Consider the following 14,733-nt stretch of genomic DNA (forward strand, 5'->3'; position numbering starts at 1 on the left):
GTACTCATATTTATTAAGAACGTAGGTATCTATCTTTTTGAATGATGTAAGTGCTATATAAGTATGTATTAATATTTATCAAAAACAATAGAATGAGGCTAAATATATTTTAGAAATATAAAAGTGCGATATAAATATTTAGAATTGATAAAGGACAAGCGGTAGTAAATGGATGGATGGATATGGATATATATAAGTGTGTGTGTGTGTGTGTGTGTGTGTATATATATATATATATATATATATATATATATATATACACACATGTAAATTGTTATATACTATTTTTTTTTATATATTTCATGTATATACGTGTGTATATATATATATATACATTATATATATATATATATATATATATACTGTATTTATTAACATATATATGATGTTTCATATATATACATAATGATTGATATATATAAATACATATATACACATATATATACATACACATATATATATATATACATATACACACACACACACATATATATATATATATACATATATATATATATATATATATACACATACATATATACCACAGTATTTTAAATGTTGGAATGATATTTTTCAAAAACCATATATAAGTTTTTATTTTTATTTTATTTTACAAATATATCAATGGGTGGAATTATGTTTAAAAAAAAAAAAACAATAGAAGTGGGTTGAATCACAATCTACAGTATTAACACCGAGGGGCTCATAAATAAAAAAAATTCTGAAAAAAAAACAAATGCGGCATATTTTCCCTAACAACATTTTATTTAATGTATAAATAATAAGCAACTTGAATATGACAATTGAAGACTATGAAAGTCCCAATAAAGTTTATGCAACAAATCAAAGACAGTCAGTACCCATATCCGCCATGTGAGGTCGCTAAAACCCTTTTTTTCTCAATGCACATCTTCATTGGAGTTAAAAATATTGTTTAAATATATATGTATATAAGTATTTATAAACACCAACATCTAATGAATATCACTGAGCAGAAACATTTTTAATTTGTGTCTTGGTAGAGATGACACAGAAGAGAAACTAACAAGTTGCTGTATTTTTTGTGACATGAGCAAGTTGTTTAGCTAAAAACACTGCAGGGTATTTAGTACGCGTGCGTGGAACGTCAGCGTGTGTGTGCGTGTCTGTGTTTGTTGCAGGAGGAGGAGGAGGAGGAGGGTGATGATGACGATGATGATGACAAGGAGGAGGGGGAGAGATGGGACACGGCTGATGCTGATGCGAGAGCTCGTACGTGACTGTGGTCGACATCGGCAAACGATACAACTTCTCTCTTCATCTTTTAAAAATCCTTGAAGTCGACAAGACTGTTTCTGCTCGACGGGTTCTTTTTTTCTTTTTTGAGGTGCGGAATGACCGCCGCGGCGTTCCGCTGGCCTTCTGGAGGGGCGGACACAGGTGGATTGTGGCTTGCCGCAAAACGACAGCTGTAGCCTAGATATCACCTTGGACGTGCGAAGAAGCGAGGATCTCTGCGGCTACACCCCTGAATTGACGGGCATCCACGCCGACGTTTTGGTCTTCTCCGCCGGCACTTAGAAGGGTGGGCGGACGGCCTGTTGGTGTTAGCGAGCTAATAAGCTAATTTGGCTAGCTTGCTCGACGTTTAGCCTATGGACAGGGGAGCGGTGCGATGCTGGAAGGAAGACTTTTAATTCTTGTTGCGGGAATACTTTCCTTTCGCCGGCAGATAAACGCCAAATAGCCCGTATAACACTTTTAGATAATCTTGTTTTATTTTTATTTTTTTCTGTTCGAACGGTTTCTTGTTCATTTAGCGTGCCAGACACCCACGACGAATAGTCTTAGGTAAGAAAAATGTTTACACGTTTATCTTTATTTAATGAAGTGCTTTATTTTTGCGTCTTTCTGACTAAATGTTAAAGTATGTTAGTGCTGAATGTCCAAGAGTGGACATGCCCTGCTTCAAGAGCGCCAACTATTTAAATATAGCTTAGAATTTTAACAATGGATTAGCTAACATGGTTACTAGAGGCGGTTGCCAAGCAATTAGCTTAAAAAAGGCTTAACTGTGCCTGAAAAGTGAATTATATTTATATAACGCTTTTCTCTAGTGACTCAATGTGCTTTTACATACTGAAACCCAATATCTAAGTTACATTTAAACCAGTGTGAGGTGGGCAAAGTGTCTTGCCTGAGGACACAACTGTAGTGACTAGGATGGTGGAAGTTAGAACCGAACCTGGAACCCTCAAGTTGCTCTACCAATCGAGTTATATCGCCCCTCAGTAAAGTCCGATTTTCCGTTCCTTTTTGAGCTTTAAATGTTCATATATAATATTTGAAATAATGGCATTTTGGTTGCCGGACTGGATTTTGACGATAAAGTAGCCAAAAGTAAATGGAACCTACAGTGCTGTCAAGCCCTTTGGGGCACGCACATCAAGCGTTTCCTCTTGGATTTCTCACCCTGAATTCAGACAATGGAACCGTTCTTTGTCCAAACAACACTGGTCAGACAGGTTTGCATTTTGGAGACCAAAACCTGACTTCCCAACAAGGCAACACAGAAAAGACCTACCAGCAAGACAAGCCTGTAGAGTTGGATCAACTCTTATATATTTGTGATTATCCCTGTGGAGATTTGTTTTTTGACGGGCGGCGTTCTCCTGAGTCACAAGTTCCTCCGCACAGAGGGGAGACGGAAAGAAACAAGGAACCAGATGAAGCCAGTGACTTCATGCTCTCGTGGCTTTTTTCTCCCAACTTCACTGATGGGAAAAAGTTTGCATACGAGGAGGCCTCTCTCGGAGGCAGCGACGCCCTCATGGGACAGACCGAGCTAATCTTTAACAGTAGTGCGACCGTGTGTCCGCAGTCTAAATGGATTTCCGACACAAACCCAGGAGAGTCGCTTCTGTCCGTAGATCAGGTTTGCGCCACCTCAATGTCTTCATGTGCGTCACATGATGTCACTGAAGCGCCGTCACTGGAGGAGCACAGGGAGACTTTGTCACCTGAAACTGCAGACAATGGTTTATTCCCAGATCATGTGACGTCTCTGGCAGTAAAGTGTAGCTCAACGCTGCAGGAGCAACCTGAAAGCAGCACACCCCTGGCGTTCTTTCAGGGGTCTGGGCTTTTGATGGATTTAGAGGTTCCAGATCCTAATAGTGGACTCACCCATCAACCTGTTGGTCCTGTGCAATGGGATCCGTCAGAAGATTCCCATGTGGAACATGCTGGACTATTGAGGACTATTGAGCAACAAGAAGAGGATGACTCATCTTCTGTGATTTTGTCACCTGGGGATGCCTCTGTCCATGGCGACATCCGCTACGAGAGCTTCTCTGCGGAGAGTACGCCAAAGGATCTGATGGGAAACAAATGGAAAACTGAAACAAATGAGACAACGGCGTTAGATTGGTGCTTAACCCACGATGAGGGTCCTTGGAACTTGAAGCCGAAAGAGGGAGTACACAATGACACCGGTCCTGAGGCGCTCCCGGAGTTGGAAACTTCTACTGCGGAGCCTGCATGGACTAGTGAGCCAAGTGTGGACACTGTTTCCCTCTCTAAGATGGTGGGAGATGACTCACTGCCCATGGTTTCAGCTGTGAACACAAGAGAGGAAGAAGCCTCGCCGCTTAAAACTGTATTTGACGCGTTAGACCAGGATGGAGATGGCTTTGTTCGCATTGAGGAGTTTATGGAGTTTGCTGCTGCGTATGGGGCCGATCAGGTAAGATGATGTCTTTTTTTTTTTTTATAAGCTAATATATATGAATGCTGGTAAAATGTTTGGTATTGATTATCTTTTGAGCCTTCAAAACTTCCTGTGAAAAGCCGAAGGGGTTTAGGCCAGGTGTCTCAAACACGCGGGCCAATTGCGGCCCGCGAGAAGTTATTATGCGGCCCGCACTATGATAAGACAACGGCCCGCAAGTTTAATATGAATGGCGCTTGATAGGTCATGCTTGCCAACGTCCCAATTTTCCCGGGAGACCCGTGCATTTTAAGGCACCCGTGCATTTTAAGGCACCAATTCTTTCGAAGCCCTTGTCAATTTTCACCAGATCAACAATATTCAGGGAGTGCCATAATGGCACTTTAGCACCCCCTATATCCTTAAATGACTGCGTGCAAGCCCAGTTGCATGTTGCATCTGGCCATGTGAGACGCAATTTATTATTGCAAGATGTACTTGATCAACAGCTTCACACGTCACACTAATGGTGGCCATAACATTTTTTTTAACACTGTTACAAATATGTGCCACACCAAACAAGAATGGCAAACACATTTCGGGAGAACATCCGCACCTTAATACAACATAAACACACCAGAACAATTACCCAGAATCTAATGTAGACCTGACTCTTCCAGCTACAATATACTCACCCCCCCCACCACCAACCCCCCAAACCCCTCACCCACCCTACTTGCGAAAGTTGAGGTGTTGTATATTGTAGCCCTGCAAGGTGTTCTGGGTATTTGTTCTCTTGTGTTTGAGTTGTGTTACAGTGCGGAAATTCTCCCAAAAAGGGTTTGTCATTCTTGTTTTTTGTTGGTTCACAGTGTGGCGCATATTTGTAACAGTCTTAAAGTTGTTTATACGGCACCGTCAGTGTGACCTGTATGGCTGTTGAACAAGTATGTCTTGCAGCCACTGATGTTGTTCTGCACAAGTCTGACATAACATGATACAGAGCCGGCATGTGGTTGTGTGATATAAAAGCGTGCGCGATGACATGTAGTGGAGCTGAAGTCTTCCTTTGGGGTTGCCCGGACCCCTGGAGGTACTTGAAGGTATGCCAAGGGACAAATGAGATTTAATAAAAACATTTTTAAAAACAGCAGCAATTCATAAATCTTCTAAACATATGTTTATTGAATAATACATCAATGATGTATGAATGTAAGTTCATAAACTGTGGAAAAATAATACAACAATCCAACATTCAGTGTTGACAGCTAGACTTTTTGTGGACATGTCCCATCAATATTGATGTTAAAGATTTCTTTTTTTGTGAAGAAATGTTTAGAATTAAGTTCATGAATCCAGATGGATCTCTATTACAATCCCCAAAGAGGGCACTTTAAGTTGATGATTACTTCTATGTGTAGAAATCTTTATTTATAATTGAATCACTTGTTTACTTTTCAACAAGTTTTTTTAGTTATTTTCATATCTTTTTTTCCAAATAGTTCAAGAAAGACCACTACAAATGAGCAATATTTTGCACTGTTATACAATTTAATACATCAGAAACTGATGACATAGTGCTGTATTTTACTTCTTTATCCCTTTTTTTCAACCAAAAATGCTTTGCTCTGATTAGGGGGTGATTGAATTAAATAAATGTTCACAGGGGGTACATCACTGAAAAAAGGTTGAGAACCACTGTTGTAGAGGACGTTAAAGGCAGTGCAGTCACGGCAGCCCTTAATAATGTCGGCCAGGTGAAAATTGGGAAAAATTCGGGAGAATGGTTGCACCGGTAAATTGTCGGGAGGTACACTGAAATTCAGGAGTCTCCGGGAAAAATGGTGAGAGTTGGCAAGTATGTTGCTAGGGCGGGAAAGCCATTCATAGAAGGTGAATTCATTAAAAAGTGCATGTTGGATTTTTTTAAGAAATCTTTTCTTGCGGCCCAGCCTAGCCCAGTTTCTGCATCCCTGGCCCCCAGGTAAATTGATTTTGAGACCACTGGTTTAGGCTGAAGTTCAACACTTATTGCGCCTAATCCTATAAACAATGTCAAATACAAGACGAGCTTCCCAAAAATATGACATTTCCTTTACACAACATATTATAAATACACCTTGTACACAACATAAACACTGTTCAATTATATACACAGTAAAGACAGAGTAGATCTATCACCTTAAAGGCCTATTGAAACCCACTACTACCCACCACGCAGTCTGATAGTTTATACAACAATGAAGAAATATTAACATTGAAACACATGCCAATACGGCCTTTTTAGTTTACTAAATTGCAATTTTAAATTTCCCCGGAGTTTCTTCTTGAAAACCTTGCGTAATGATGACGTGTACGCTTGACGTCACGGGCTGTTAGGAAATATGAGCGCTGCGCGCACACACAGCTAAAAGTCATCTGCTTTAACCGCATAATTACACAGTATTTTGGACATATGTGTTGCTGAATCCTTTGCAATTTGTTCAATTAATATTGGAGAAGTCAAAGTAGAAAGACGGAGTTGTGAAGCTTTAGCCTTTAGCCACACAAACACACGGTAATTCTTTGTTTAAAATTCACGGAGGTGAAACTTTACTATGGATCACAGCGAACATGGATCTCGACCGAATGTCAACCAGCAGGTTTCGGTGAGAAAATTGTGGTAAAAAGTTGCTTCTTACCGGAGATCAGCTGAGTTTGTGGCGCCCATAAAGCTGCCGTCGACTTCCCTGAGACACTGCGCGTCAAGACACCCGTGGACACACACCTCCGACTATCAGGTACTGTTAAACTCACTAAAACACTAGCAACACAATAGAAAGATAAGGGATTTCCCAGAATTATCCTAGTAAATGTGTCTAAAAACATCTGAATCCGTCCCAATGCAATCGCTTAATTTTTTGGGGGAGTCCGTCGCTATCAATATCCTCAAACATGAATCTTTCATCCTCGCTCAAATTAATGGGGAAATTGTCGTTTTCTTGGTCCGAATAGCTGTTTTTGTTGGAGGCTCCCATTAAAAACAATATGAATATGTGAGGAGCCATCAACATGTGACGTCATCGTCCGCGACTTCCGGTAGAGGCAGGGCTTTTCTGTTAGCAAGCAAAAGTTGCAGACTTTATCGTGGATGTTCTCTACTAAATCCGTTCAGCAAAAATATGGCAATATCGCGAAATGATCAAGTATGACACATAGAATGGACCTGCTATCTCCGTTTAAATAAGAAAATCTCATTTCAGTAGGCCTTTAACAGACATTATTACAAAAATGAAACTTGGGTCTATTTTAGAGCAGTCTTTATACAGTTTGTATGATAGTGTATATGTACGTATACTGTATGTGTATGTAAATGAATCAATACACAGCCATAATTGTATAAATAGCTGGCAACACAAGAGAGTACCGAGGTAATTGTGTCTTGCCTACAGTGGTCTGGGGCAGCATGGGTGCTGCCGACACTGGGGAGCTGCTGTTTATTGAGGAAAACATGAATTCTGACATCCACACTGACATTCTGACGTTGGTCTGCAATGATTAATCGCCGGTAAAATGTGCAGACCAACGATCGGAAGTTTCGCATCTTGTGACACTGGATCAACTTAAATCCGTCAATTTGTAAGTGTTTTTTTTGGCATTAAATGTGGGTGGAGGGAAACACTGGATGAAAATATAGTTTCAAATGTACATACAGCTAGCGTAAATAGCATTTTAGCATCAATTAGCTGGCAGTCATGCCGGGACCAAGTATGTCTGATTAGCACATAACTCAATAACATCAACAAAACTCACCTTTGTGATTTCGTTGACTTCATCGTTGGAAATCCATCTGCAGGTTATCCATACATCTCTGTGCCATGTCTGCCTTAGCATCGCCGGTAAAATGTGCAGACACTCCGGCACATTAAATGGGGGTCTGACGGCAGATTTCTTTGACTTTATTGTTGGAAATGCATCTGCTTTGAGTGTCGCAGGATATCCACACAATCTTGCCATCTCTGTAGTAGCATAGCTTTCGTCGGTAAAGTGTGCGGAACAAACGACTGACCATTTCGTCGGCTTTCCCCACACCCTCGTATTTTGAACAAATGTTGTCCAACTTCTTGCCACTTTCGCATCTTTGGGCCAGTGGTGCAACTTGAATCCCTCCCTGTTAGTGTTGTTACACCCTCCGACAACACACCGACGAGGCATGATGTCTCCAAGGTTCCAGAAAATAGTCGAAAAAACGGAAAATAACAGAGCTGAGAGCCGGTGTTTGTAATATGTTTGAGAAAATGGCAACTTTATTACCTAGGTGACGTCACGTTCTGACGTCATCGCTCCGAGAGCGATAAATAGAAAGGCATTTAATTCGCCAAAATTCACCAATTTAGAGTTCGGAAATCGGTTAAAAAATATATGGTATTTTTTCTGCAACATCAACGGATATATTGACGCTTACATAGGTCTGGTGATAATGTTCCCTTCTAAGGGGGTAACAATGGTGAGAAAAATATTTACTCTTTAGAAACAATTTTAAACATGTACATTGTGAGCTGTACTCACTTGTCTTGCCAGTATTAAACAATTAATGCTGTTTTGTTTTGTACGATAGTGTATTTGTGGTAGTACAAGCAGAGTGTTGTCTTTTGAAATTGGAAGTATTTAAATTGTTGATGTATTCTTGATAGACAGCGAGTAAAATAGATTTCAGTTGGCATTTCTTTTGTCAACATCATTCCTGCAACAGTGCTCTCGCTCGTATTTGTTAAGTAGGTGTGAGTAAGTGGGACAAAGTGTATTTCTTCTAGGTGATAGTTCTGTGTATTTACTGCAACTTTTTCTAGTTTCCTGTGGTAAAAACGGCTCATCACTGTCACGTGACCAAAAATCATTCGTGGATTAGTTCGTCATGCATTCAGTTCCAGGGGATTTGGGTTATCATCTAAATGCGTCTGTCAAGCATATTGGTTTTATTGGCCTGACATTTTCTCCATATGTCAAATAACAGAAACCTCATCTCCTCATTTGCATAGTTTTAGCTTTAGGGATTATCTCCTGTGAAATGCCTTATGCATTTCTCTCCACACACGACCCTTACCCACTTAATGCAATACCCACCCTTTGTGGAAATAGGCATAAAGTACCATAAAAATGTTCACTAACATTATACTGGAGGCTTTCACTTTGGTTCATTAGAATCTTTTGAGTTTAGTCTTAAACATAAGTTAAATTTAGAATATCCGCAAACTAAAACTAAGATTAGATTACCATTAGATATGCTTTACCTGTCTGACTTGTATTTATACTGCCTACAAGATATGTTGGAGGCAGTCGCTGATGTAGGCTAACTGGTAACTGAAGTAAACAAAACACTGCCCTGATTAGCATGTAACGTGCTATGTATTGTAAGTTCCTTCAAAATGTCTTTTTAAGAGGTAATCTCTAAAGACAATTCATGTATTGTCATGCCTGGACCGATTAGTGAAAAATCAGTTATTCCAACGATGAATGAGCTTGATAACTTTGCTGTCACCGACAAAGTACCTGAGCTTGTTTATTTAAAGGCAGAATTAAATGAACGGAGTGTATCCTCTTGTCAGTCATCTACAATCTTTGTCTCAGTGGGCGGAGGTGGTACCGCTAGCTTACACACACAGGACTCGCAGACAGAGAGCCTCGCTAGTCGCAACTAACTAGTGAGAAGCTCCGCAAAGTAACACAAATTAGGAGGAAAAAAGATGATTGCAAACCCAAATGACCCTGTGTGGGAATATTTTGACTTCAAAGGAGTGAGCATGATGAGCCCATCAACACGGCACAAACAAGCCAGTTAGCAGAATTTGTTGGGAAGTAACACAAACTAAACAAACCACTTCAGTTGCTCTAACTTGGGAAACACACACTTGAAGAAGTTCAATACTTATTGAATTGCCATTTTGCTAACCAAGATTGAAAGAAAGGCTGGGCGATATATACGATATATCGCGGGTTTGTCTCTGTGCGATATAGAAAATGACTATATCGTAATATTCGGGTATGCGTTCTCACGCAGTTGCTTTTAGCTGCGGGCATTACACTTTTGGCTCTTCTCACTCTTTCCTGTCTTTCATTCTCACAGACAAGCAGGCGCACATTCTTGCATACGTCACATACTGTCACGTCATACGTCACATACGTGTCCGCACTCGCCCAGCAGAGAGGTAGCAGACTGGGCTACGTTAGCTGCTAACGTAGCCGTACAAGTGGGAATACGAGAGAAAGAAGGTGCGGATCTGGTAACAAATGAAGGAAGACTTAATTCCCAATAAAAACAGCAGAGGGTCTGGCGGTGGTTCGGCTTCAAGTGGGAATATGTCAAACAGAAAACCGTAATTTGTCAAGTGTGGGGCAAAAGCATTGCTATAAAGTCACTCGCTATAGAATGAAGAGAATTTCATAACGTTCGTCGTAACCTCCTACCACATAGTGAAAGACGAATACTATTTGATTTCCTCTTATGCAGCTATTTTTTTATTGACACTTAAAATGTCTCTGACACTTTATGTTTTGGAAATGACTTGAATGTTTGTGCCATTGCTTAATAACTTAAATAAATACACTTTTGGTCAATTGACTTAGTTGTGATTTCCCTCTCTGCATGAAAGTTTAAAAGTAGCATATATGAATGCAGTATAAAGAAGAATGTTTTAATGTATACACATAATCACCATACTGCTGTGATTTTATGCATCAAGTATTCATTCAAGGCCAAGGCAAAATATCGTAATGTATATCGCGATATGGCCTAAAAATATCGCGATATTAAAAAAAGGCGATATCGCCCAGCCCTAATTGAAAGTCTATTTAATTGTTTGTTTAGAAAAAATTCAAAGTTCTTGATCTTCCAATTACAATGGTAAAAACTCAAATGAAAGATCTAAGTTTCTTGATTTTAAAAACAATACTTGCATTATGATTGTTATATATTATGATTACATTATTGCTTAACTTGGTCTAAAAATACTGACAATAATATTGTTTATTGGCAATAATCTTGGAGAAAATATACAACCCCGAAAGGGCCAAGCCGTAGAAAATAGTTGGATGGATATATCATCCAGCAAAATTTGTCATCCAGCCAGCCCTAGTATTGTCCAACTGTATTTTGACACTGACGCTCTATATATATGGTAATGAACTATATTTGGTTACTCAATCTAATGTCAAATGCATTCATAAGGTTGAAGAGCCTTGTGATTTCATTTGGCCAATCATCAAAACTAGCCACTTTGACGAGAGCTTTCGCAGAATAGCCCCACCGAAGCATGTATTTCTGCTGTGAGCTTTCACACAGCAACATGGCATCTACATAGCACATCCTCATTGCATAGCCACTTGCAACACAACAGGGCAGAAGAAGCAAACCTTTTGTTAAACTTACTACGCGTTTGGTGTCTCGGCTTTGTTACGGCTCTGATATCACCTCTAAAGGCAAAAACTGGCCTGCTGCTGTTTACAACAGAACAGCAACACTAGAAACAATGTGGGAAAAGCTTTGTGAAGGGGGCTTATATATCCAGGCAGCAGCCATGTACTGTACATTTGGAATTTGAATGAATCATTATAATGATGATGATTTTGTAATGAAATGGTAGGGCGTTCCTAAAATTTATTTTTCAAACACACGACCGCCATTGAAATAAACGCGGTGACTTGTTTATTTTATAACTGTTGTGTATTTCAAGTACAACAAACTTGAAAATGGAGAAAAAGAAGAATGAAAGGAGCTTTCGAAATGCAGGAACTTTTGTTGGGCATCTTTGTGCTGAAGAACACTTAATAGGTGGAACTATTTGGAGTGTTTTTACCCAGCCATAGTCTTTAAACTATATGCCGTTTTTTGTTGTTTATTAGATTTTACAAACTCAATTTCGATACGTAAAGCTACGAGAAGTCGACAGACTCTTTTAAACATATTCACTGAGGAGTATGAAGCTGGCAACCTCAGCTGCCCACTACTCTGACTTTGTTGGATTAATGTGGAAAAAAAGGAGGCAGCACACGAGTGTAACAAAGGTGAATAACATCACATATTAACTACTTACTTTAATACATGTAGTCAGTGACACTCCATTTGTGTAGGTATTAGCATCAAGCTGAGTGAACAGAATGCTAATGCTAACATTCTAACGCTAGAGCCGATGTGTTTGTGTTGTCAGTGTGAGATAAACACTGACATTTATTATCTATATATTGTTATTTACAGCTGAAATAGAGCAAAATGAATATCCTGACCCTTATGAATTCATAATTTACTGAGAGCACAACTTTCTAACTGTTGGACATTGCAGACAAAAGCCTGACTTTTTATGAAAAATTTGGTACACTTTATTTTTTAAATTACCGTATTTTTCGGACTATACTTTGCCGTTTTTTTCATAGTTTGGCCAGGGGTGTGACTTATACGCAGGAGCGACTTAGAGTATGTGTGAAAGTATTAACACATTACCGTAATATATCAAAAAATATTATTTCGCTCATTCACGTAAGAGACTAGACGTGTAAGATTTCATGGGATTCAGCGATTAGGAGTGACAGATTGTTTGGTAAACGTATAGCATGTTCTACATGTTATAGTTATTTAAATGACTCTTACCATAATATGTTACGTTAACATACCAGGCATGTTCTCAGTTGGTTAGTTATGCGTCATATAACGTACACTTATTCAGCCTGTTGTTTACTATTCTTTATTTATTTTGAATTGCCTATTAAATGTCTATTCTTGGTTGGTTTTTATCAAATACATTTCCCTCAAAAATGCCACTTATACTCCAGTAGGACTTATATGTGTTTTTTTTCCTTTCTTTATTATGAATTTTCAGCCGGTGTGACTTATACTCCGGAGCGACTTATAGTCCAAAAAATACGGTATATCATTTTGTATATTATTGCTTTGTTTTTCAAGTATTTACTTTTTCGTAAAAAAACTGTGACCTAAAGTGTCTGTTCATTTACATGGTATCAGTATAGAATTATAGTAAACCACTCCTCCATACGTCATTGGCCTGATTTGTACAAACTATGAAATGCGGTGGTAACACAAACCACACACTTCCATAGGAACCTGATATGGAATATGATTCCAACATTTTAGCATTATGTTTGTTTTCAGTTACAGTAAGCATGTTTATTCTAAACATCCCTGCCACTTCGTTTTACACTCTGGCATTTTTTAAGTCTTTTTGTTGTGGACATATACCACATTATTATCATATGGTGACCTTAATACCCTGATAATACCGTACGGTGAGATTTTGATTTTGTTACATTCCAACAGGAAACCCTTAAAATTCTGTTTTTTCCTGCTTGCTAATGCTAAAATGTCGTCCTTTTCGTGAACAAGAGATTTAACCATAACGCTGATGTACAGAGTCCTCTTTCGGACGTTGTTACATGTTACTGTTTATGAGTCTGTAGGGCATTTAAAAGGTGAGCCCAAGACCTGATGGGGGTTCAGCAAGTGATCTGCATGTCTAATCTGGAGATAAACATTTGACACCTAGTCACATCAGTTTGGGGGTTTGGAAGTTTACCAGAGTTAGAACATGAGTTATTGTAGCAGCCTTGTTAAGACAACCACAGAGCAACTTTTTGACTTTCTGGGTTAGATGCAAATGTAGGTTTGGTTTAGAGCCAATTTGTGGGTTGCATGAAGTTTATTGGCAGAGAATATTGCGACTAAAGATGCATAATTATGTATAGATATACACTATTAGACCTTAATCCATACATATATACCAATTGTTTGGACCAGATGTCTGCTTTTTTTTTCACTGTTTCTCCTCTGCATGTATACCACCTCAGTTTTGCACACATGTCCATTTCAAGCATGCAAATCTTTTTCTATGGAGTTAGTCCAGGATATGGATGGGTTTAAGTATGATTTTGCACTGAATTAGTTTGCATACAATTTCGTTGTACAAATGTACAATGACAATAAAGGTATATTCTATTCTATTCTACTCTATCGATATGATAGCAGTGCTATGAATGTGGTTAGAGCTGAAGGATTATGCAAAACCCATTCTCAACGCTGAAAATAATTCCCATTTTCAACAGCCAGTATGTTTCTTTCTTTGTTTTATTTTCAACTAAATGTTAATGTTCCCAACATCCATCCATCCATCCATTTTCTACCGCTTATTCCCTTTGGTGTTGCGGGGGCCGCTGGTGCCTATCTCAGCTACAATCGGGCGGAAGGCGACTTACACCCTGGACAAATCGCCACTTCATCGCAGATGTTCCCAACAACCAATTATAAAACTGATGAACATTTTTTTGTTGATATTTTTTATTTCATAATTTAACTCTCTTTTATCTTAAAGCAGGGGTGTCCAAACTAGGGCCCGCAGGCCAAGTGCAGTCCGCCATCGTTTTCAAATTGGTCCACGACACGTCAACAGTTCATTTAGGAATCTTGTCCACAGGGAGACTGCATTCCTTTTAAAAGTGTAACATTTTTAATGCTGCAATTTTTGTTTCATCCGCCAAAGATAAGACCTTCTGGAAGAAAGTTGAAAATAATGCATTACAAGCAAATTTTTCCGATGTTTATTCCTGTTAAATTGCATGCATTCCTATGAATAGAAGGAAAAAGTGCCAACTTTTAAATAAAGCCAACTGGATGAATAGTCTTATCTGGCACATTAAAACACATCTTTGTACAACTATTACTGTCTTGAAATAGCAAACAACTATTTTGTCAAACATGAACAAATTTGGAGCTTTCAAAGGCCATCTTGGTAACGGCCACGCTCACTGGTTTTGACCCCAATTGGGCAAAAAAATCCCTACAGAGCTTCATTGTGGCAGCAATGTCCGTAGACACTCCCTACCCCACTTTAGCCAGCCCGCCTGCTTTTATGCACTGCCCCTCTAATCCACAATGGAATGTTCATTGGCCTGAAATGTCCCCTTTTTAGATCCCCATGTGTCTACTGGATGTTAAGTTTCTGCTTTAAGACCCCTCTTTCTAAACATGACATGCAATTAACAATCATGTTATCAATGTTTAAGAT

The 14,733-nt window shown here is 39.0% G+C and overlaps 1 protein-coding gene across 2 annotated transcripts in view; it reads left to right on the forward strand.

Moving 5' to 3' along the window:
- The first annotated feature begins 1,187 nt into the window (after nt 1-1,187).
- The window catches only part of rab11fip3 (RAB11 family interacting protein 3 (class II)), a 55,246-nt gene continuing 41,700 nt past the window's right edge, over nt 1,188-14,733 (forward strand). Inside the window, exon 1 of one of the 2 annotated variants that reach the window (XM_061909277.1) lies at nt 1,188-3,724. In XM_061909277.1, the coding sequence (XP_061765261.1) occupies nt 2,384-3,724 (1,341 nt within the window). In that variant the 5' untranslated portion in view covers nt 1,188-2,383. The remainder of the gene's footprint in view (nt 3,725-14,733) is intronic. The other variant, XM_061909278.1, reaches the window with a different exon arrangement.

This window comes from Nerophis ophidion, linkage group LG08 (assembly GCF_033978795.1).
Source record: "Nerophis ophidion isolate RoL-2023_Sa linkage group LG08, RoL_Noph_v1.0, whole genome shotgun sequence".
NCBI lineage: Eukaryota > Metazoa > Chordata > Actinopteri > Syngnathiformes > Syngnathidae > Nerophis > Nerophis ophidion.